Genomic DNA, 24,844 nt, shown 5'->3' on the forward strand with positions numbered 1-24,844 from the left:
GTGAGACCTTTTTTGAATTCGTCCATCCTTTATTTTGTTTTAATACCAAATTTCACATACAAGGAGCCTCGCACATCAAACAACACTATACCAAGTTTTTTTCTAACCAATAGCCGTTTTGCCCCGGGATTTTGCGTACTGAATCCTCAGATTTTGCGTACTGAATCATCAAATAGAACTCGTGTTAGGCAATGTTTTTGGAACATTATTATTTTGCATGTTTTTTTGCCTTTGCTTGCTATCTTCTGTAGATAGCATTTAGGGCCTATTAATACCTCTATTTTTTCCTTTATGTTTAATGATTTTTTTAATGATTGTTATTTTGACTATCTACTGAAGATAGCAATTACGGCGGATTTATATAAGACAAAAGGTAATTTCTTGCATACTGAATCATCATTGTTTTTTGTTTGTTTTATTTGTTTTTTATTGTTTGTTTTGTTTTTGTTTTGTTTGTTTTTTCTTTTGGTTTTGTTTCTTATTTTTTTCCTTCATGTTCCTGATAATCTCTGCTGTGTAATTTCTGTACTGAATCATCATTGTTTTTTGTGGGTGTGTGGGTGGGGGGGTGTTTTGTTTTTGGTGGTTTTTTTGCTATATAAGTGCCGTTTTAAATTTTGGTCAGCTTCTTCATTTTAACATTTCTTTATAGCTTTGCATTCGGCCAATTGGCTATTTTTTTTCTAAGCGCGCGGCCAATTATAGCCGTTATGCCCCGGGATTTTGCGTACTGAACCCTCATACTGAATCATCATCTAGAACGCGTAGGCCTACGTGTTAAGCAATGTTTTTTGGAGCATTATTATTTTGCTTGTTTTTTTGGCTTTGCTTGCTATCTTCTGTAGATAGCATTTAGGGCCTACAAAGAAAATAATTAATACCTCTATTTTTCCTTTATGTTTAATGATTTTTTTTAATGATTATTATTTTGACTATATCTACTGAAGATAGCAATTACGGTGGGTTTATATAAGACAAAAGGTAATTTCTTGGGTACTGAATCATCATTGTTGTTTTTTTATTTTTCTTTTTTTGTTTTGTTTTGTTTTGTTTCTTATTTTTTCCTGCATGTTCCTGATAATCTCTGCTATATATAAGTGCCGTTTTAGTGTTTATTAAGTGTTATCCGTTGTTTTTTACAGTGTAGCGGCTATTTTTGTCTTTCTGAAGGGGTGGGTATGAACGTTTGGACAGTATTTATTGTGGGACATTAGAGCACATCAGACATATCGAATTGCATTCTGAATACGAAGAATGTCCTTCTGATATCAAATAATTTTGATTTTTTGAAATTCGCAATACACATTTTATGGCAAATGATTAAAAATTGATATTTTTGATATTTAACAGTACTCGAGGTAAACTTTATAAATCTGATGATTTATACTTACGTGTATGTAGGTGGGATGAAAAGCCGACGATCAATTGAAATTTTTGACCTTTCGTATTGAAGATATGGATTTTTCCCCCAAAACACCAAAAATGAGGTCTTTGGGGGAAAAAATCCATATCTTCAATATGAAAGGTCAAAATTTTCAATAATCGTCGGCTTTTTCTCCCAGCTACATACACTTTAAGAATATGTCGTTAGATTTATAAAATTTACTTCGAGGACTGTTATATATCAAAATGTGAAAAATATCAAATTTTAATAATTTGTCATAAAATTTGTATTATATCGTGAATTTCAAAAATGAAAATTATTTGATATCAGAAAGATATTCTTCGTATTGAGAATGCAATTCGATATGTCTGATGTGCTCTCATGTCCCACAAAAAATACTGTCGAAACGCTTAAAACGCTCATTCCAGATCCCTTAAGTAGGCCTACCTTTCAGAAATTTTATCTTGATACTATACCTTCATCATGTTCCGGATAAACATCTTTCTCTATTGCAGACTTTTTTTAATATCTCATTATAAAGCCGAATGCATTTTTTTTATGCGTGTTAGGAAATTCTTTCACTGCAAAAACTCCGGTGTCAAAAGTAACAAGGGTGTTAATTTTAACACCGATAAAGTGTTCCGGGAGGACATCACCCACGGGTGTTTGACTTTGCTGGTGTTAAAGATTTTCAAGGTTTGTGTTTTTACTGATCTTGTTTGGTGTTAATTTGACGCGGCTTGTGTTCATTTGACACTTTCCCAGTGTTCTGAGAGGACCACACCAATTGGTGTTAATTTACACCAGACTTTGGTGTTAACAATAATTGGTGTACATCACAGCAGCGAGGGGCGAGAAGCTGTGAGCTTACATAATAGTATAAGGTTGAAAACAGGTCGGCCATAGACACACACACCCAGCCCAATTCCCCAACTGGTGTAAGAGTTTAACGTATGAAAGATAACAAGCAAACGGGTTAGTAAAGTACAATTGATGAGTACTACGTAACTGCATTATAAAAATTGATAACGGAATCCATTACTTTTAGTTCAATATTTCAATCTTCAATTTTAATACAGGTTTTCTCAAAATTCTGTGATTACAAATTACATGTACATTGTTTGAAAATATACATAGAAATAAACACCTTCTTTATCAAATAAAATACTCTTTCCAATTTTGGAAAATGAAAATGGATTATGATGAGTACTACGTGTAAGTAATTGCATTATAAAAATAGATTTCGGAATTCATTACATACAGTTCAATATTTTAATGTTTAATTTTAATAATATATCGTACAGATTTGCCTAATGACGCATTATGGGCTCCCTTGACCTAACTGGAATTTTAGGCACAAACTGAGTCTCCTCCCGTAAAAATCCTACATGTACCAGCAAATGAAGAAACGGGTCAATTGGGATTTTAAGTGGAGGGAACTCTCTATTATTGTGTATGTGAAATTTACGCTAAGGCAAAAGAGCCCATGTGGGCAAGCGAATCTCTAGGTATGTGTGTTTACAAATTACATTGTTTGAAAATGAAAATTGTGTACAAATAGAAAAATAATAAACATCTTCTAGTTCTTATCAAATAAAATACTCTTCCCCATTTTGAAAATGTCTTGAGAGAAATTTCATAAATACCACCCCACCATTTCTCCTTGATCAGGCTATTCAGGTTTATAAACTTATCTTATTTACAATATGTAAATACTCTTCTTGAGTATCGTGTATTTGAATTCATTTATATAGCATTTTATTTTATATTATATGATATGCCATCATACCATACGCTTGGATAGTGAATACACTACATCTGCATCTACTAGGATACTCAGTAAAGTTGCCAAGGCAATATCTGACTGACTACATGTAGTCATGAACATTATGTCAAAAACTTGCGGGTTGAAATTGCCCTGAAAAGTGCACTTTTAGTTAATAATATCATTATGTCTCTGTAATATGCATACGACACGTATACGACAGTATGGCCTAAGTCATCTGAATTTATATATACTACTTTTAAATCAAGGCTTTTTTGTTCTTTGATTTTGTCAAGAAAGATATAGCCTTCTTTTGAGATACTATACATGTAATAATGCAAATATTGCTTAAAATAAAATAAAATATTTGTTAGGGACCCAAGAGAAACTAAAAGTCACCATCGCTGGTATTTTTAGGAATATAAATGCCTGTATTATGTACATACTTAGTAAGCTGATATGAAAGTCATTGATTGGCCTACAGCATGAAAATGTTTGATTTGATCATTTGAAACATTTTATCATTTAGACTAGTTTAAGTAACAATTTAAGTAAAATAAGACAAAATTGGGATTTGATTGCTAGTGACTCTATCCTCCTGAAAAACATAAACAGTATCTGACAAGAAAAAAAAAGGAATATGGGGGGAAATGCTTATTTGGATAAAACAAAAATGGTCGCCAATTCAGGGTAGGGCTCAAATTTTAAAATTGGGCAAATATGGAAAAACAAATCTAATCGTATTCCTCCCATTATTATGATTCAAGTATAGTTTGCCCTATCTCCGATGTACAAAGTTATAGGCATAAATCATGTAAATGTCAAATATTGATCCCCACAATTGTCCTTAGGGGTAAAAATCAAACATGCATCGATTTTGATCAAAGTGGTCTAAAATTTGGAAAAACATGATCAAAGAATAGTTTGACATATCTTAGGCATTTTGTTACCTGGGTAACAGGGCAAAAAGACAAAGCCCATAACCTTGACCTATATTGTGATGTTACCCAGGTAACAAAACACCTGAGATATGGCAAACTATTCTTTATTTAAAATGTTGTTCCAAGTGGAACAATTTGAGACCACTGTTATCAAAATCTGAGAATTTTTATTTTTTTTACCCCTACGGACAATTTTTGGGGAATACAAAATTTGACATTTGACCTTTATGTCTATAACTCAACATGCAGTTCATCCCGAGATGATGCTTCACTAGGCTTTGTAAGTCTTCCCAAAAACAAAATAGCACCAGAGCTGTTATCACGAATTAAAAACAGAAAAGGGTGATTTGCTCTGAACTCAGGTGACATGTCTATAGAGGTCAATATCACATTCCCTGCAGTTGCAGCAGCTGCTTCACTTCCTTCTTCATTGACCTCAATAAATGCTTCATGAATGACCTTTGACACATAAAGGTTGCTTCCTCCATTGATGCCAGACAGGTCTGCTTTGCCTTCAATGAAAAGATCTTGTATTCCCATCTGATTGAGGGTCTCATGAAGATTGAAGCTTTGAGAGAATTTGAACTTTGGCACTGCTACTCGAACTTTGACCTCTTGCATGTTGGCCATCAATTTGTTGAGAACATCTACATTGAGATTAGCTTCAATCTTGGAGAGACCTTCAATCTCATCTGGTAATAGCAAGACCATGCTGAGATGGTCACCTTTATATGGCAAGTCTAGCAGCTTGCACTTCATGTTTCTGTCATAAGTAAAGTTATACTTGATGGGTTCCTGATGCATCATGGGGATTTGGACACTCTTGGTAGCTGACAAATGGAAAGACTCATTGTGGGTATTGGCATCGAATTGCTTTAGCCAATCTCCTTTGAAATAGATAGCATTGACAAGAACAAGGCTAACCAGTGGGTTAAGAGATCCTGATGGCAAAAGGTCGGTGATCTTTTGTGCTGTTTGCTCTTCAACCCAGCTGTTGATCAATTGGCGAGCAGCTTCCGTTTCTCGAGCAAAATCAACAGCTTCAAGATGAGCACCATAATGGGATCGTGTGCCGTCAAGGAAATCAGGGAGGAATTTGTCTCCTTTTTGCCCAAATAGCCTGTTTGCTGATTTCAGCGTGTAGGGACGATTTGTGTCATAGAGCAGAGCATTTAGTTCCTGAAAAGCTTGGTGTAATTTCTTTTCTTCAACCAGATTGAAGCGAAGAACTTTGGCAACCTGTGCTGCTGTATCTCCACGAGTTCCCATCTGAGTCATGGCTAGTGCAGTAGAAATACTCATTGGAGAGAAAAACAGATTTTCACCTTCAAACCCTGGTTGTAAGGACTGGTATAAGTGCAAGGCAAACGTGTTGCTGGCTTCTGCCACTTTACTGACATGAGGTGTGACCCCTGAACTCTGACCTCTCTTTGCCATGATGATCAGAACTGCAAGCAAAGGAGGCAAGAAGGATGACATAAGTGTTGGTGAGTACATCTTGGACAATGATGGAATGCTGGTTGATAAGGGTAGTATATGGTTCATTCATAGATGGTCATGTAGTGATCCTTGGAAGCCTCTTGGATTCTTGGTCATGGCAAAACACCTAGTGCAAAATTAGAAGTATATGATGCAAAACAAATTTCAACATTAATAAAACCTTTAGAGGCATAATTAATTGACATAACTGCAATTAATCTTCACTGGCCAATATTAATTATACTTTGGCTGCAGCTGCAATGCTAATTAGTATGCATTGCAGGCTGCAAGAAAAATTGATCTATATGAGAATGTATCATGGTACCACTGATGCCTATTGTATGTGCACTGCCAACCCAATATGAATAAAAATTCCTTTAAAAAAGGAATGGGGCGCCCAATGTGAGCTGGACGGGATATGGTGAATTCCATGGTGATTAGATTTGGTACTATAATGATTTTTTTAGGGAAGAGTAGAAGATGATCAAATACGAGAGAAATGCTTCATGGAATGAAGCTTTCGTGTCAATTTGCGATTATGTGGGGTGGGAGTTCTGTTTTGGGGGCCTATTGTAGTGAGGATATTGCTTTGATATTGAATATTGTTGAATTTCGTTATGCAGGGCCTAGGGTATATGATGGATAGTATAGAAGACACAAATAAGTAAGCTTCCCCCTAGTCATCTATACACTCATTCTTGTCACACGTCCAGAAACTGCATGAAAATATAAAACAATGCTTTGTGGCACTTCCCTGGACAGGTAGTACAAACCAAGGTATAAAATATTTGCAAATACATCAGTAGTCACTGGTCATATAAACATGCAATCTATTTTCACACACTGGCTGCATCAAGAAATAAAATATGAATGCCACGAATGAAGAGCTACAGGGGGAGTATGGGTTTCAAAATGAACTCAGACCAATTACATTTGAAAAACATACTCCCCCTGCGGAAGATATTTCCAAAATCTTCCACAGGGGGAATGTGGATTTTTTTTTTAATACTCTCAATTTGGTTAAAGCATTAAAAAAATATAGTGGAGCCTCTTTAGCACAAAATCTATGACAATCACAACCAATGCCATAATAGGCCTAATGTAAATGGGTCAATGTTTGTTACTACTAACGGTACTACTAGCATGGTATACTAGCTGAAGTTGCTGAACGAATATGAACGTAGGCCTACACTACTGCCATGTCTTGACTGCCATGCATAGTGCAGCCCTGGCATAGTGTAAGCTTTATCAAAAATGATAATTCACTTACCTTCACGAGTACGAGTGGCGACTACTGGCAATAGTACTGATAGCAATTGTTGGTACTGTCCCGGAAAATAAATTACAACTGTGTTTACAATGTTTACATTCGTATAAAGTACACGTTGGCAGCCGCGGATCCAGAGAGTAAAAAATACGGGGGCGCAAAATACATGAGATTTCTAGAGGGCGACGAACCATATGGCCGTGAAGCGGTCATCGCGTCGCGCTTGCGCGACGCAGGGGGGTGTCTGTGAGAAACTTTTGCAAAATGAAGACCTAATTGAAGCCATTAGGTGGACCATTTTGACACTATTATTGTGTAAAATTTGAGCTTGAAAGAGCGGAAAATTTGTGAAATGACCATCAGCTCATTTTCCATTTGTGGACAAGTTTTCAATATTATTATATAAATTAAATTGCTTGTGCGACGCAGGGGGGGTGTCTGAGGGGGATGTGCCCCCCTCAGAAGTGAGAAACTAAATGCTAAATGAAGACCTAATTGAAGCCATTTGGTGGACCATTTTGACACTATTAGGCCTATTGTGTAAAATTTGAGTTTAAAATAGCGGAAAATTTGTGAAATTACCATGACGGGGCTCATTTCACATTCATGGAAAAGTTTTCAATATTATTGTATACATTCAATTGCTTTAAACATAAAGTTCCGGGTATCGAAAGCATAAAGAAAAGGGCAACTTCTTTATACATACGCAGGGGGTGTCTGAAGGGGGATTTTCCCCCTCAGAAGTTGGAAAATGAAGGTCCAATTGAAGCCATTTGGTGGACGATTTTGACATTATTATTGTGTAAAATTTTAATAAGATAAAGTTCGGAAATGTGTGAAAATGAAGGCACAATCGAAGCCATTTGTGGACCATTATTCACTATTGCTGTAGGCCTAAATCCATTAAGTTATTACTTAAAACAATATAGGCCTAAAGTGTACGGGTGTCCAAAACAAAAGCGAAAACGCATACGTAGGTGTGTCAGAGGGGGAAATTTTGCAAAATGAAGGTCCACTAAGAAGCCATTTGGTGCATCATTTTTACACCATTTATATCATTGCTTTAAACCAAAAAGGGCCCGAACTCAATTTGCAAAATTTTGAATGTTACACTGGTCCACTGACCATGCTGACATTTTGTAAGATTTGAGACACACAATTAAGCCTACTAAAGCATGCATGGATTGATGTCAGCATTGACTTTGACTTCGTCTTAATCACATTACTCGTTGACTGCCGATAAAACGCCCAATAAAGACTTAGTCACCGGACCGCGCCGGCCAGTTAAAGTACATGCCCTATCACACCACTCCACACCATACATAAATTCTCCCAGTCACATTTCCCAAATATGAAATTAAAAAAAGTCAAATTTTAATTTACTTCTTTTAAAGTTTGGCAGAGGCGGGGTTCGAACTCACGGCGCAACGCTTAGTACTCTATGAGCCTAGCGCCTTAGACCACTCGGCCACTTGTCTTGTTGTTATTCATTTGAAACTTATTTAAAAATATAATCGCTACCACGTGACAAGCAAAGACAGAAAACGTATTATATTTTGGAATTTTATCATTAATGTGTATTATAATAGAGCTACCATTATTTATATTGTTGAATTCTCAAGCGCATCATTTCGAATTGGGTTTTTATTCCTAAAGCCCGATACTGACTCCACCTGTACATTTTAATTTCATCGCTGGATGCTGAGATGTTTGAAAAGCATCGCAGCATCGCATACCGCTGCGAAGTGGAGTCAGGATCGGGCTTAATTCGAACCACCAGCATCCATGGTTCGATGTAGAGAGTCTTTCCTATTCAGAGGAAATATTGCAATTACACACCTTATTGCCTTTTAACAATAACCAATGACACTAGCACGTAATTCCAGTCAAGCACCAATCTTTAATCCTATTGTTGAAGAGGATAATAAGCTTATACTTATGTATAGCATTCGTAAAAAAGCTTAAGTCTTTGTTTGCTTTGGTTAAGTCCTGTTCAAGTGGTGGATTAACCAACAATTAACAATGAGAGTACATTCCTGAACCTCGTTCAGTTGGCGATGATTTGAAGTGACCGCCAATTATGACCATTTGATATTTAATAGGGGCCTACCAGCAATGTGGAAAAAAAGAAATAATGTAGTGCCAAAATAATGTACCCTTTTACGGAAGGAGCAAAGTTTAACAAGTTACGACTCCGCTTCTGCAGTACGAATGTCAGCGGCGAATGTCAGGTTATTATTTCCCAGTCTTGAAAAAAAATTGCAGGCAGAGGTGGGAATCGATCTCGGTACCTCCCGGTTAAAAATCACTGTGCAAAACCACTAAGCCAACTAAATATCTGTCGTGAGTTGCTTGACATTAATCTTTGATATTGCTGAATGGAACAAATCGCGGAATTAAATCAGTAATAAAAGAAGTAGATTCTTATTTAGCGGCCAAATTGGATAAAAGGGGAAATATTTGTCCCTGCTCTAAAGAAAATATAGGTTAGAAAATTATCAAATAAATTTAAATTAAAAATTGAGACTTTATATTTATTTATTTCACAAAGCGGCATTTTCACAGACAAACACTGTATACGCTAAAAACTCGACCCTCATTACTAGATGATGGCATAGCTCAGTGTTAGAGCATCAGACTGGTAATGTCAATATCGTTGGTTCGAATCCGCCTGCCAGCAATGGTTATTATGATTATAATGCTACGCTACAATTTGTTCAATTTTTTTCATTTATTTATTTATTCATTCATTCATTCATTCATTCATTCATTCATTCATTCATTCATTCATTCATTCATTCATTCATTCATTCATTCATTTATTTATTTAAATAATTTGATATATTTGAAAGGGGTATTTGAGCAATTTGAAATTTTTACCCCGTATAATCCTATGGGGTCATTTTGAACCCACCCCTCCCAAATTGCCAAAACCTTTAAGTTTAAATCATACATAATGATCAGTACGTCAATCATGAGTGAACACCGGTTGGTCACTGCATTTGGGAATGGGTAGGCACTGCAGCTTGATTCCCCATCCACAACATGATAATGTGTGCACATGCTACATTATATACACTTGTAGGCCTATGTTGTTGTTGGTGTATAAGTAATGGGCCTTGCAATTGAAATGCCTCAAGCTTTTAATCCGATATGCAGATTATCTATTTGTTTTCATGAATTGGAAGACATTCTTTGATGTATTACTGAGCTCAATGATCTGAAATTACTGGAGTGTGAGGTCAGCATAGTATTTTATTAACAGAAAGTATAGAGGCCCTGCATGAAATTATCGATTGGCTCCAAACAAAGGATTTGAGCCGGTGTCCTTCACCGTAGTTATGGCGGAGTGCAGTCCATTCAATCAAATGTTGTCATCAACCTATTTGATTGCAATCATGCTTTTGTTGAATGCATTTGAGTAGTCCGCCATATTTACGGGATGATATGTCACATGCAAGGCCTCTATTCTCCAAATTCATTTCCTAATGTATGTGAGAATGATACAATAATGACATGATGAACATAGTCATTGATGCATCAGTTTTAAAATAGACTAGGCGGTTACCATATTTGGCGGTTCTCGGCTGGGCGCGATTACCAGGCTGATGGTGACATGTCCATATGACCGTTTTTCCTAATTTGACCTCAGATGACCCCTGGCGACCCCAAAATGACCTTCCAAAAATTTGGCTCTAAATGTTGTTGACTGTACCCACCAAGTTTCATGCCCATACGACAGTTTTTAGTAATTTGACCTCAGATGACCCCTGGGTGACCTTTTTTTCTTCAAAATTTGGACCTGTTTGGATTGGGGCGGATTTTGAAAAAGGGACTTTTTTCCAAAATTAGGACTTGACCAAAAGGCATAAAAAACCCATTTTTTTTTCGCTCGCTACACCCCCAGCCACCCGGTTTACGGGGCTGGAATGGGCGCGGGTCGAGGTGGTGGTATCCTGTCTCATCTTGCCCTGGTACCGTAAAATGGGGTAACTATGGGCACTTTTCAGAGTTTTTAAGCCACCGTGCTTCCAAACAAAATCAATTATTAACTCTTTTTTTATGACATTAGGGTTCCCTTGTACACCTTGAAGTTGAAAAAGATTTTTAATAATTTCGTAAGGGTGCCCTAGGGGTTCAAAATTTGGGGCAACTTTGGTCAGAGTATTACATTCCATGAAGAAAAAGAAATCAAAAAAATTGATCTTCGCTGTATATAGGCAAGTTGTTGTTTTTTGTGACATTTGACCCCTTGCAAAATTAATCCAGCACACATCCTTGCTCACAAATATCTATTTTTATTTTGTCTGAAAAAAAATGTAAAAAAAGCTCATTTTTGGTCAAAAATCCAGATTTTTTCGTAAATTTCGAGGAAATTGGACACGAGCGACTTTAATTTCTTCAAAATATATTTCTTAACAAATTGACATCAAATATGACTAAAAACAATATTGCTGTACGAAAATATGACCATTTAAATAAATATATTTGACCGACCAAAGTTACCCCGCTGACCGAAGTTACCCATTTTACTGGTATTCCTCAAGGGACAATTTTGGGTCCTCTTCTATTCACGATGTACATTAATAATGTGCCTTTAACTATGTCCAGTGATACCAAAATCACGCTCTACGCTGACGGCACGGCTCACAGCAAACTAAAGTTATACTGATTTGAATACAACCACCCATTTTTGTAGCTGCACACGGCTGATTGATTTTCATCCATTTAAATTTCGACGAATCAGCAAAGTGCTAACAGGATTTATTGTTGAAAACACAACTTTTGCTTTTAATTAATATTCAATAAAGTCCATGACGGTACTATAGTTTGTAGGGATACCAATTCATGTCTTTACGAACGATCCGGCAGAAGCTTGATTGGGGAATGCTGGGTAAAGTATCATCTACCAAAACACGTTTCAAAACGTAAAAAGGGGCCAAGTTTAAAAAATCTTTCCTGTGTGGCTTTTCACCCTTTTTTAAACTTGGTCCCATTCAGTAAAGTGGTACCGTAATAACATGAAGAATGAGTCCTAATTTCTACATGCAACAATTAGGTTTTAAGACTGTTCGAAAGCGGTGCAATATGACGTAGGCTATGTATTATCAAAAACATTTGAAGGTTTATGTTTCATTATATTGCGTGTTCATAAAGAGTAGTAGAGTATTATATATACTTAGCAAATTGACTGTCTGTCAACCTGTTACATATTATAGGCCCTACATCTGTACATAAGGCGCAGGATCGCACAAGACGATGAAGAATTTAACAAAGTGAGTATTTGCTACTTTTGCTTAAATCAAAATACATTATAACGTCTTTACGGAAAAACTTCAATCAAGCACGAACATTAATTAATTTACTCTACAAAATGAACACTGACAACTAAGAAAACAAACAAGTAGCCTAAAGATGACTTCGTATGGGTCTTTAGAAACTTTCATAAATGGGACCAAGTTTAAAAAAGGGTGAAAAGCCACACAGGAAAGATTTTTTAAACTTTGCCCCTTTTTACGTTTTGAAACGTGTTTTGGTAGATATTAATTCTTTTTTTGAGGTAAAACGATATTGCGCGGTAAGTGGTTCTTTTTAGCCATGCGAGGCGAAGTAGTTGGATATCCATATTTCGCGGTTAATGGTTCTTTGTAGCCCTGCGGGGCAAACTAGTTGGATATCCATATTTCGCGATGAGTGGTTTTTGAAGCTTCGAGGGCAAACTAGTTGGATATCCATATTTCGCGGTTAGCAGTTCTTTGTAGCCCTGCGGGCAAACTTGTTGGATATCCACATTTCGCGGTTTGTGGTTCTTTGTAGCCCTGCGGGTAAACTAGTTGGATGTGAGTGGTTTTTACAGCTTCGAGGGCAAACTAGTTGGATATCCATATTTTGCGGTTAGCAGTTTTTTTTGTAGCCCTGCGGGGCCTATGTTCGATATCCTCATTTCGCGATTAGTGGGTTTTAAACTGCAAACCTAATAAAGATATTTTGATAATTGAAAATAGTCTTTATCATAAATCGTATTGAAAGAGTCAACAAGCGTCAGAAATTATAATTTGACATGGAACTTCGGTCATATTTTATTTGAAATATAACTGGATGTTAGGGTCTGCATGCATGGTAGGCCTATGCATAGTATGATGATATACAGACATTGACCTTTTCCTAAAACTATTAAGCAGCAAGTTGTGTATCACACCCATCATCAGGGCGATGTGACTTCATAAAAGGGCAATGTCGGGGATTATAGGACACAATCGATGGGGAGAGATGAGGTCCGACCAGGTCCGACCGAGTCTCCTACACAGGTTACGCTCCCTGTGGAGGGGCGGAACCAAACTGGCTGATGTGGAGATAGTCTCCTACACAGCCAGTTTGCGTCGGTCTGACACTCGTCGATCCTCCTAACAATATGTTCGTGATAGCCACATACAGTCTGGCCGCGAGACTAATGTGGAGACTAAGCCAGTTTGCGTCGGTCTGATACTCGTCTTTGACCATGCGCAGGTCTGGCTGGTCAGGAAGATATTTAATATCCCGAATTTATAATATGCCTACCAGTTCCATCTATAACCGATTTGCTAGAGAATATTTGTTACCATGTTTAATAAATTCGTATTAATCGTATAATAAAATGTGGCCAAATGTGTGGATCCACTCTTCTACGGACTTGGCTACTAAGCATGTCGGGAAGGATATGGCGGTATGCTGACCTGGGTCAATATGTTCTGGGCAGATGAGGTCCGACCAATTGCCTACGACCTTATGTGCGATCATGTGTAACAGGCAATTCCCGATAATAATAGAGGTTCCCTGCCATCATGGGTTCGAACATGGAGCTATTATAAGATGGAGAGGAAATAGATTACGTAACGCATTGAAACCTTGTGCCGATTTGAAATCTGACAAGCTATTCATCGAAAGGTACCTTTTGTTTGGGACAAAGGGCTTCCACCATTAAATCGGTAAGCTGACCCGACAGTGTATTAACGCTTTACCTAACAGGCTACTGTCAATAAGTGATCAAATGCAAGTCGCGTGAAAGCGCTTAATGGAACGAAAAGTACCTATTGTTATACATAAACCCAAGGGTGTGATTGAGTAGCCGTAAGCACAAAAGGCACACATTAGCCGCTAATGCATAGTTCGTTGTCACCCCACTGACATTAGGTGCTTCATTTAAATAAATTGAATGCGTCTGCTGAATGATTACACATCAACGCTGCCATGTGTATAGTACAATAATGGTATTAAATAGCTACGTCCCGGGAGCTACGTATGCATGTAACATATAATAAGCATACCGGTATAGGCCTATATAAAAGTTGTTTTACAAATTGAGATTTTATTTTATTTTACTTTAAGAAGGAGAATGTCATAATCAGTGGCGTACTGAAGGGGGGAGCTCTTCTGTGAGAGGTCTTGGGAGGGGATGAGGATGGAGGAGGGGATATGAAGAATGAAAGGGGACTGGAGGAAGAGAGAAAGAGGAAGAAATAAATAAATAAATAGAAAGGTAAGGAAAATGATAGGAATGAGAGGGGACAAAACGTAAGAGGGGATGGAGAAGGGAAGGGAGATAAGAAGAGGGAGTGATACTTTAGCAAGTACAGAGAAAGGAAAATAAATGAATGACAAATAAATGTAGGCCTTATAATAATTATTATAGAAACTAAACACAGCCCCCCCCCCCCCACACACACACATAGGCCTAACACTAACAGCACTATAGGCAGCCATTCGATGATGCCCATGCCTTTATGCGTTACGTATTTAAAACGCCCAGTCAGATGTATTTTACACCTGCCAAGCACAAGTCACCCAATTTCGAAAATTGGACGTTGAATGTACACTCTCATGAATATTGATTGGCAACATTTTCCAATATGAGCGTGTTTATAGTGAGCCAGATTATGCGGTATTTAGCTGGACTGCCACGCAGTCTATATTTGTTTATGTTTTACTAACCATTGCAAATCTAGACTACGTGGGAGTTTAGCTAAATAACGGAAAGATTGTCTCACTATAAACACGCTCTATGTCAGCGCTCAAATCGGACACAATAGAACAATAGACCATTCAGTGCGTTGACCCCTTTATTGTATTTTATTGTTAAACCTGAATAGCGTGATTACTTTTGAATGAGCGGCAGCACACATATTTTGTTTGAGGATAGCTGGATCTATCTCCTTTTCCTCACATCTTCTCTGTAGTACAAAGCTGTCTTTTTATCTAGTGTTTAGACAATGTTTACTCAACCATTGCTATCAATGGATGTTGCCATTTTGACGACTTCTAACTTTTGAAATGCCCAAAATGAATCAATAAAACCGTGTATAAGATATTTGCGGGGATATTTGGGCGCGATTACAAAAATTAGAAAATAAATGGGCACTTCTGGGTTGGGTATCTATAGAGGCCCTGCATGAAATTATTGATTGGCTCCAAACAAAGAATTTGAACCGGTGTCCTTCACCGTAGTTATGGCGGAGTACAGTCCATTCAATCAAATGTTGTCATCAACCTATATTTTTGATCGTAGTGCAGGGTTATGTGTGTGAGACGAACTGTCACGGTAGATTGCAATCATGCTTTTGTTGAATGCATTTGAGTAGTCTGCCATATTTACGGGATGATACTTCACATGCAATGCCTCTATAGATTCTATAGAATTTAAGTATGATATATTTTCGATGGTAATATATTTTCACTTTCAAAGTTTGTAGTTTTCATAATTGCAATTTCTGAATATTATATAAAAGGTGGGAATATGTCTATAAATGAAAGAGTATCGGATCATTTTGAATGTTAATAAATACGAAACGCCGGCGGTAGACATCAGCAATATCAGGGATTGCCGCGATTCTTGCAGTAGCTTTTATGAATAGAATACAATAGTGGATACAATAGCGGATACAATAGCGGAACAGTAGAGCTCTCTTACGGGCAAATAAACCTCGTCGCGTTTTGCTAAATTTCACTTCTTCTTTTTCATGAACTAACCGTTATTTCATTAAGTAACCGTTATTTTTAAAACTTGGCAAAACCTCGACGCGAGGTTTTTAATACTGCAGTTACTGTCCGTTTTCCTATACACAATACACAGTGCTCTCACCATTGACGCGTGACCTCTACAAACAGTGTATGTTATAGGTATATGGGCATTGCCTAGTTAACATCACTGTGTGAAAAATAACCGGCCAATATTTTAACTATTCTCCAAACTTCTAGCAAATATATTTCTCTAACATGACCTAAAATTACAGCTAGGTTAGATGTTCAGAAGGGTCGCACTTTCGTAGAATATGAGTGAGGGCAAAGCATAGCTAGCTCATAGCTAGCCAACTCCCCGTGTTAATTGAATGGAGATTTGACCGAAAATATTGAGCTATATTGGTAACGGACCGCTCCGTTCTGAAGGATGCCACAAAAAAACGGTACAAGCTACATTTAAACTATTCTAAATAGGTTCTAGAAAATATAGTTTTGTAACATGTCCTAAAATTTTAGCTAATTTAGATGTTTGGAGAGGGTCGCACTTTTGTGTTTTAGGAAGGATATGTAAACGACAGATAACACCAAAAATATGAAGAAATTATTTCCAAACCGTGTTAAGTCAACAATCATTATGTTGCTCATTTTGAAGAATGCTGGTTAACAAAAAGCAGGTCATTGTCTCATTTCGTGAACAAAGGTACACATACCATTGTTTCCTTTCGTTTCCTTTATAATCGGTTACCCAACTGAAGCTATAATACCAGCTTTATTGCGATGTCGCACATGTAAAACAGACACTTGTGCACAACCAGAGAAGATCTGATTTAATCAGTTGAGCTGCTTCAATGAGTGTTATCTTGGTTTAATAGCTTTTAATGGGGTTTAAGTCCTGCAAAGGTCGAGATGAATTCTACTGTAGACATGACTGCATCATGTTGAGCTGATCTTTGGTCTTGCTGTAACGCATGTCTAACTCTAGCAATGTTCACTTGTGATCTAGCAGTTCGTGGTCTGCCTCAAGCTAGCTTCCGGCTGTCTGTTCCTTAGCGTCCCATGCAAATTGAGCTTGTTTACATTCTTATCCCGGGATTCTTATATACTGATCCCTTACATGAAAACTTTCAAAACGGCATCAATTTTGAGAGGAAGAAGATAGAAGGGCAAGTAGCAAATGAAAATGGGAATTACGACACTACACATGCTACATGGAAAATAATCCATGACATCTCGGAGAAGAGACCAAATCCCACAGTGAAGAAGAGAGATGGGACAGTCCCCTTAAATGACAAAGAACTACTTGCTGAGTGGAAAGACTAGATACTTCTGCGCTTTGCTGAACAATAACAATGGACCACCAATATCTGATCTCCCACCACCCACTGATCAGGACTTACCTATTTGTGCCGATCCCCCTACCCTAGCTGGAAGAGACAAGAAAAGCCATTCACGAATGAAAACAAACAAAGGTGCAGGACTGGACTGTGTGATTACCACTGAGGCACTCCAGGGTGGTGGTGAAGCTATGGTACACATCACACATCATCCCTTAATATTCTGCGTAGAATGTTCTACAAAATAATAAGCTTACGCCGCCGGAACAGTGGATTAGGCCTACCAATGTTATTGTTCCCCTTCCAAAGAAAGGAGACCTCTGCCTCATGAACAACTATAGAGGACTCAAACTGATGTCAGTTGCAGTTAAGGTGTATTAAATATCCTACTGAGTATTAGGGACCATGTCGATCCTGTAATAAGAAGTAACCAGGCCTGATTTAGACCAGGCAGAAGCTGTGCACAGCAATCGTATCTCCTCCGTAGAATCATGGAGGCTTTCCGTTGTTACCAACTCCCATGCACTCACTATAACATCCATTGACTTCAAGAAAGCCTTTGATTCAATAAACAGGAAGAGGATGTTTCTGTTTTGCGGCACTACGGTATCACAGAGAGCATCCTATAGGCAAAACGTGTGCTGTATAGGCCTACTAACTCACAAAGCGCCGTATGTGTATAGATGGCAACATCTCGGATCCCTTCGTAGTGACAACTGGAGTATTGCAGGGGGATGTTCTAGCTCCATTCCTATTCATTGTTCTCATCGACTATTTGATGAAGATGTCTACCGAGGGGACTGACAGTGGTGTTGAAACACATCCGTGTCGTTCCAGGCGATATCCTGCCAAGGTTTTGAACGACTTGGATTTAACAGCGGCTGCAGCAGAAAGCCTTGGTCTCATCATCAGTTTTCCTAAAACCGAGTACATGACCATCAACTGCAATCCACAACCACCACTCCAAGTACACTCAGAACCCATCAAGTATGTCACCGATTTTAAATATCTTGGTTCCTTGATGGGCTCTAGACTAATACCAGTGACCTCTCCCGACGGAAGGCGCTTGCGTGGTATTCATTTTGGAAACTGGAGCATCTGTGGCGAAGTCCAGAAATCACTGTTGCAACAAAAGTCAAGCTTTTTCACACCACTTGTCATGCTTGTGTTACAACATTGCTCTATGGCTGTGAGTCCTGGGTGATATCTATACTGAAATGGAAAATAAGATCAACATCCTACTTGTCTTGTGTGCAAAAGCTGTTGGGGACTTCGACAACTTTTTACTGCCAGATGCCATTACCAGTTTGGCTTCAAATCGTAGTACATATGGAGAAACTTTGTAGTCGCCTTGCCTGCTTCACAGCCGAATGAATTGAATGAGGGGCGTGTGTATTTCAACTGGAATAACCCAATGTCTATAAACATCAATCTATAACCGATTTGAGATCCGTATAAGCATGATAAGGGTAAAAATATACTTGTTGCTTAAAAGAGGAGAATTCGACTAGAAGCAAAAATCACTTGCATATATCGTTACTACACGACACATGAGCTGGCCATCATAGAGATCACCTTCATTACTGAGTCGGTGTTTTGTTTCAGCAGAGTATGCTTGGTAAAACTGGACACGTATAGTAATTTCAATAATAATTGAAAACAAAGCCGCCAGAGAAAATCAAACATCTATTAACATTGTAATCGAAAATATGCTTCCCTTCCATAGTGGTAACTTTTACTTTACATTAACAGCATGCGAAATGAGTATGGCTGAGAGCATAGCATTGAGCGTAAGCAGACGTCAGGTCGTTATTATCATCCACCACCATGATAGCGAGGGTTGGGGTCTTGCCGTATTTTCACGATGATTCTCAGTTTTTAAGGGTTTTGCAGTATTTTTGCCGTGAACCTCGGATTTAGGGTTTGCGTTTTGGCGTATTGTCGCGTCCCGGATTGTCGTGGTGATCCTCAGGTTCAATAATCAGTGAAGAAACAAACAATTTGAATCATAAATAAACAGTTGAATGGTTTCAGCATTATGACAATTGTCTTAATATTTTAATTGGATAAAATACAAACTAGCTCTTATAAGAGCTATCTACTGTAGATAGCGATTTTATGATGCAAGTTATTGTTCGAGGATGACCCTGCCCGTTCTAGTGCAGATGGGACAGAGTTACCTCCGATAGTTCTATGGCAGTTAACAATATATTTATATAAAAAAGGAAAAAGACATTTAATAGATACAAGGTTCAAACAATATCGGAATTCATTACAGTTCAATATTTTAATGTTTAATTTTAATAATATACCGTACCGTACAGATTTGCCTAATGACGCATTATGGGCTCCCTTGACCTAACTGGAATTTTAGGCACAAACTAAAAGTCTCCTCCCGTAAAAATCCTACCAGCAAATGAAGGAACAGGTCCTTAATTCTTTTGGGATTTTTAGTGGAGGGAACTCTATTATTTTGTATGTGAAATTTACGCTGTTAAGGCAAAAACCCATGTGAACAGGCGAATCTATACGGTATGTGGGTTATCTCAAAATTCTGTGTTTACAAATTACATTGTTTGAAAATTGTGTATGAATAGAAAATAATAAACACCTTCTAGTTCTTATCAAATAAAATACTCTTCCCCATTTTGAAAATGTCTTGAGAGAAATTTCATAAATACCACCCCACCATTTCTCCTTGATCGGGCTATTCGGGTTATATAAACTTATCTTATTTACAATATGTAATACTCTTCTTGAGTATCGTGTATTTGAATTCATTTATATAGCATTTTATTTTATATTATATGCCATCATACCATACGCTTGGATAGTGAATGTGCTACATGTACATGTAGTCATGAACATTATGTCAAAAACTTGCGGGTTGAAATATTTTTTTTTGCCCTGAAAAGTGCAATTTTAGTTAATAATATCATTATGTCTCTGTAATATGCATACGACACGTATACGACACGTATGGCCACAGTCATCTGAATACTATACTACTTTTAAATCAAGGCTTTTTTGTTCTTTGATTTTGTCAAGAAAGATATAGTCTTCTTTTGAGATAATAATGCAAATATTGCTTAAAATAAAATATTTGTTAGGGACCCAAGAGAAACTAAAAGTCACCGTCACTGGTATTTTTAGGAATATAAAATGCCCGTATAAATGTACATCCTTAGTGATATGAAAGTCATTGGCCTACATATGTACAGCATGAAAATGTTTGATTTGATCATTTGAAACATTATGTCATTTAGACTAGTCAATATAAGTAAAATAAAACAAAATTGGAACACCAATGTTTTTGATTGCTAGTGACTCTATCCTCCTAGGAATATGGGGAAAATGCTTATTTGGATAAAACAAAAATGGTCGCTAATGCAGGGTTGGGCTCAAATTTTAAAATTGGGCAAATATGGAAAAACAAATCTAATTGTATTCCTCCCATTATTGATTCAAGTACATGTATAGTTTGCCCTATCTCCCATATACAAAGTTATAGGCATAAATGTCAAATGTCAAGTATTGGTCACCACAATTGTCCTTAGGGGTGAAAATCAAACATGCATCGATTTTGATCAAAGTGGTCTAAAATTTTTCAACTTGGAAAAACATGATCAAAGAATAGTTTGACATATCTTAGGCATTTCGTTACCTGGGTAAAAGACAAATCCCATTAAATAATGTAAACCTTGACCTATATTGTGATGTTACCCAGCTAACAAAACACTTGAGATATGGCAAATTATTCTTTGTTTAAAATGTTGTTCCAAGTGGAACAATTTGAGACCACTGGATCAAAATCTGATAATTTTTATTTTTTACCCCTACAGACAATGGTGGAGAACAAAATTTGACATTTGACCTTTATGCCTATAACTCAAGAACAGCACACCAGAGATAAGTCAAACTATCATACTACTTTCAACCTTTATCACTATATACAATGTACTGCTACTGGTTTCACCTTTTAAGGGGAAAAAAGGCTCTACTGTTAGTATATTTACAGTTCATCCCGAGATGATGCTTCACTAGGCTTTGTAAGTCTTCCCAAAAACAAAATAGCACCAGAGCTGTTATCACGAATTAAAAACAGAAAAGGATGGTTTGCTCTGAACTCAGGCGACATGTCTATAGAGCGCTTCTTCATGGTCACTGCAGTTGCAGCAGCTGCTTCACTTCCTTCTTCATTGACCTCAATAAATGCTTTATGAATGACCTTTGACACATAAAGGTTGCTTCCTCCATTGATGCCAGACAGGTCTGCTTTGCCATCAATGAAAAGATCTTGTATTCCCATCTGATTGAGGGTCTCATGAAGATTGAAGCTTTGAGAAAATTTGAACTTTGGCACTGCTACTCGAACTTTGACCTCTTCCATGTTGGAGATCAATTTGTTGAGAACATCTACATTGAGATTAGCTTCAATCTTGGAGAGGCCTTCAATCTCATCTGGTAATAGCAAGACCATGCTGAGATGATCGCCTTTATATGGCAAGTCTAGCAGCTTGCACTTCATGTTTCTGTCATACGTAAAGTTATACTTAATGGGTTTCTGATGCATCATGGGGATTTGGACACTCCTGGTAGCTGACAAATGGAAAGACTCATTGTGGGTAAGTTTGGCATCGAATTGCTTTAGCCAGTCTCCTTTGAAATAGATAGCATTGACAAGAACAAGGCTAACCAGTGGGTTAAGAGATCCTGATGGCAAAAGGTTAGTGATCTTTTGTGCTGTTTGCTCTTCAACCCAGCTGTTGATCAATTGGCGAGCAGCTTCCGTTTCTCGAGCAAAATCAACAGCTTCAAGATGAGCACCATAATGGGACCGTGTACCATCAAGGAAATCAGGGAGGAATTTGTCTCCTTTTTGACCAAATAGCCTGTTTGCTGATTTGAGCGTGTAGGGACGATTTGTGTCATAGAGCAGAGCATTTAGTTCCTGAAAAGCTTGGTGTAATTTCTTTTCTTCAACCAGATTGAAGCGAAGAACTTTGGCAACCTGTGCTGCTGTATCTCCACGAGTCCCCATCTGAGTCATGGCTAGTGCAGTAGAAATACTCATTGGAGAGAAAAATAGGTTTTCACCTTCAAACCCTGGTTGTAAGGACTGGTACAAATGCAAGGCAAACGTGTTGCTGGCTTCTGCCACTTTACTGACATGAGGTGTGACCCCTGAACTCTGACCTCTCTCCGCCATGATGATCAGAACTGCAAGCAAAGGAGGCAATAAGGATGACATAAGTGTTGGTGAGTACATCTTGGACAATGATGGAATGCTGGTAGATAAAGGTAGTATATGGTTCATTCATAGATGGTCATGTAGTGATCCTTGGATTCTTGGCCATAGCAAAACACCTAGTGCAAAATTAGAAGTATATGATGCAAAACAAATTTCAACATTATAAATCAAACTTTTTAATAGAGACATAATTAATATATTGACATAACTTAACTGCAATGAATCTTCACTGCCCAATATTAATTATACTTTGGCTGATATTGAGATATAATATGAGAATGTATCATGGTAGGTATAAGTGATGCCAATGTGCACTGCCAACCCAATATGAGAAACTGCATTATAAAACAATGCTTTGTGCCACTTCCCTGAGATAGTATAAACCCAGGTATAAAATATTTGCAAATACATCAGTAGTCACTGGTCATATGCACATTGCACATGCAATCTTTTTTCACACACTGGCTGCATCAAGAAATAAAATATGAATGCCACGAATGAAGAGCTGCATATCAATTCACTCAATACTCTCAATTTGGTTAAAGCATTTATGACAATCACAACCTTTAATGCCATAATAAATGTAAATGGGCCAATGTTTGTTACTACATGTACTACCGGTACTACTACTACTACTAGCATGGTATAGTGACTAGCTGAAGTTGCTGAACGAACATGAACGTACACTACTGCTAGACTGCGGAACTCAGTCTTCCATGATAGTCGTCATTTATCATTTGGTCGTTATATGACTACTGCCATGTCTTGACTGCCATGCATAGTGTAAGCTTATAATTATATTTCACTTACCTTCACGAGTGGCGACTACTGGCACTGACGGCCGACTAGACACACAAGCTTTATTAATATTAGTAGAGTACTGACCACGTAGGCAGACTTTACGTGGCTTTAAATCAAAACAGGAACTCGGCTTCGAATTTGATAGCAATTGTTGGTACTGTCCCGGAAATTACAACTGTGTTTACAATGTTTACATTCGTAAGTACACGTTGGTATACGGGGGTCAAAGTGCATATTTTTCTCAGCCCGTGTAGCCTAAGTGTAATATATTGCTGGGTAGTTTCGCAAAGCGGCATTGCAGCCATACATTATATGATTTGCGTACTTATAATTGATAATGTATGATGTATGCTGCGTACCAGAACAAGAGTTGCCTTTAAAAAGCATGTAGTGTTTCCGGACATATGTCATCTTCAGAGTTGAGAGAAGCTGAGAGTGTCAACCGGGCCAGGCCCATATTAACTAGGATTTCTTTCTTTTTTTTGGGGGGGCTCATTTTGAAAAAGTGGACTTTTTTTCTTCAAAATTTGGACCTGTTTGGATTGGGGCGGATTTTGAAAAAGGGACTTTTTTTCTAAAAAAATTAGGACTTGACCAAAAGGCATAAAAAACCCATTTTTTTCGCTCGCTACACCTCCAGCCACCCGGTTACGGGGCTGGAAGGGGCGCGGGTCGAGGTGGTGGTATCCTGTCTCATCTTGCCCTGACCGTAAAATGGGGTAACTTTCGGGGCACTTTTCAGAGATTTTAAACAACTGCTTCCAAACAAAATCAATTATTAACTCTTTTTTATGACATTAGGGTTCCTTCTACACCTTGAAGTTGAAAAAGATTTTTTAATAATTTCGTAAAGGTGCCCTAGGGGTTCAAAATTTGGGGCAACTTTGGTCAGAGTATTACATTCCATGAAGAAAAATCTTCGCTGTATATATGCAAGTTGTTGTTCAGTTTTTGTGACATTTCAACCCCTTGCAAAATTAATCAAGCACACATAATTAATCACAAACATCTATTTTTATTTTGTCTGAAAAAAATGTAAAAAAAGCTCATTTTGGGTCACAAATCCAGATTTGTTCGTAAATTTCGAGGAAATTGGACATGAGCGACTTTAATTTCTTAAGGGAGCCCTAGGGGTTAAAAATAGCCTGACCCAAAGTTACCCCGCATTTGGGGCAACTTTGGTCAGAGTATTACATTCCATGAAGAACAAAAATCAAAAAAATTGATCTTCGCTGTATATGGACAAGTTGTTGTTTTTTGTGACATTTGACCCCTTGCAAAATTAACCAAGTACACATCCTTGCTCACAAATAATCGATTTTTATTTTTTATGAAAAAAATGTAAACAAATGCTAATTTTTGGTCAAAAATCCTATTTTTTTCGTAAATTTAGAGGAAATTGGACATTATTGGATTATTATTTCTTTCAAACATATTTCTTAACAAATTGACACCAAATATGACTAAAAATAATATTGCTGTACGAAAATATGACCATTTAAAAAAATATATTTGACCGACCAAAGTTACCCCGCTGACCGAAGTTACCCCATTTTACTGGTATTCCTCAGAGCTGGGTATTCCTCAAGGGACAATTTTAGCCCCTCTTCTATTCACGATGTACATTA

The 24,844-nt window shown here is 37.5% G+C and overlaps 1 protein-coding gene and 1 pseudogene across 2 annotated transcripts; both read right to left on the minus strand.

The window, feature by feature from the left end:
- Positions 1-2,388: 2,388 nt before the first annotated feature.
- Positions 2,389-23,382, minus strand: LOC140155673 (leukocyte elastase inhibitor pseudogene; annotated as a pseudogene).
- LOC140155674 (leukocyte elastase inhibitor-like) lies at positions 20,509-23,352 on the minus strand. 2 transcript variants are annotated; one of them, XM_072178597.1, is made up of 2 exons: positions 23,226-23,352; positions 20,509-22,531 (listed from the first exon to the last, which is right to left on the minus strand). In XM_072178597.1, exon 2 carries the CDS (start codon positions 22,479-22,481, stop codon positions 21,177-21,179), a length of 1,305 nt encoding a protein of 434 aa, XP_072034698.1. In that variant the 5' UTR covers positions 22,482-22,531; positions 23,226-23,352; the 3' UTR covers positions 20,509-21,176. The 2 variants fall into 2 exon arrangements, with proteins under 2 accessions (XP_072034698.1, XP_072034699.1); XM_072178598.1 differs by having other exon boundaries at positions 20,509-22,384; positions 23,226-23,351.
- Positions 23,383-24,844: the final 1,462 nt, after the last annotated feature.

Source organism: Amphiura filiformis, chromosome 6, assembly GCF_039555335.1.
Source record: "Amphiura filiformis chromosome 6, Afil_fr2py, whole genome shotgun sequence".
Taxonomy (NCBI): domain Eukaryota; kingdom Metazoa; phylum Echinodermata; class Ophiuroidea; order Amphilepidida; family Amphiuridae; genus Amphiura; species Amphiura filiformis.

What these genes read in the sequence shown, in the direction of transcription:
- LOC140155674 (XM_072178597.1), bottom strand. Translation starts at nt 22,481, where the DNA reads ATGAACCATATACTACCTTTATCTACCAGCATTCCATCATTGTCCAAG.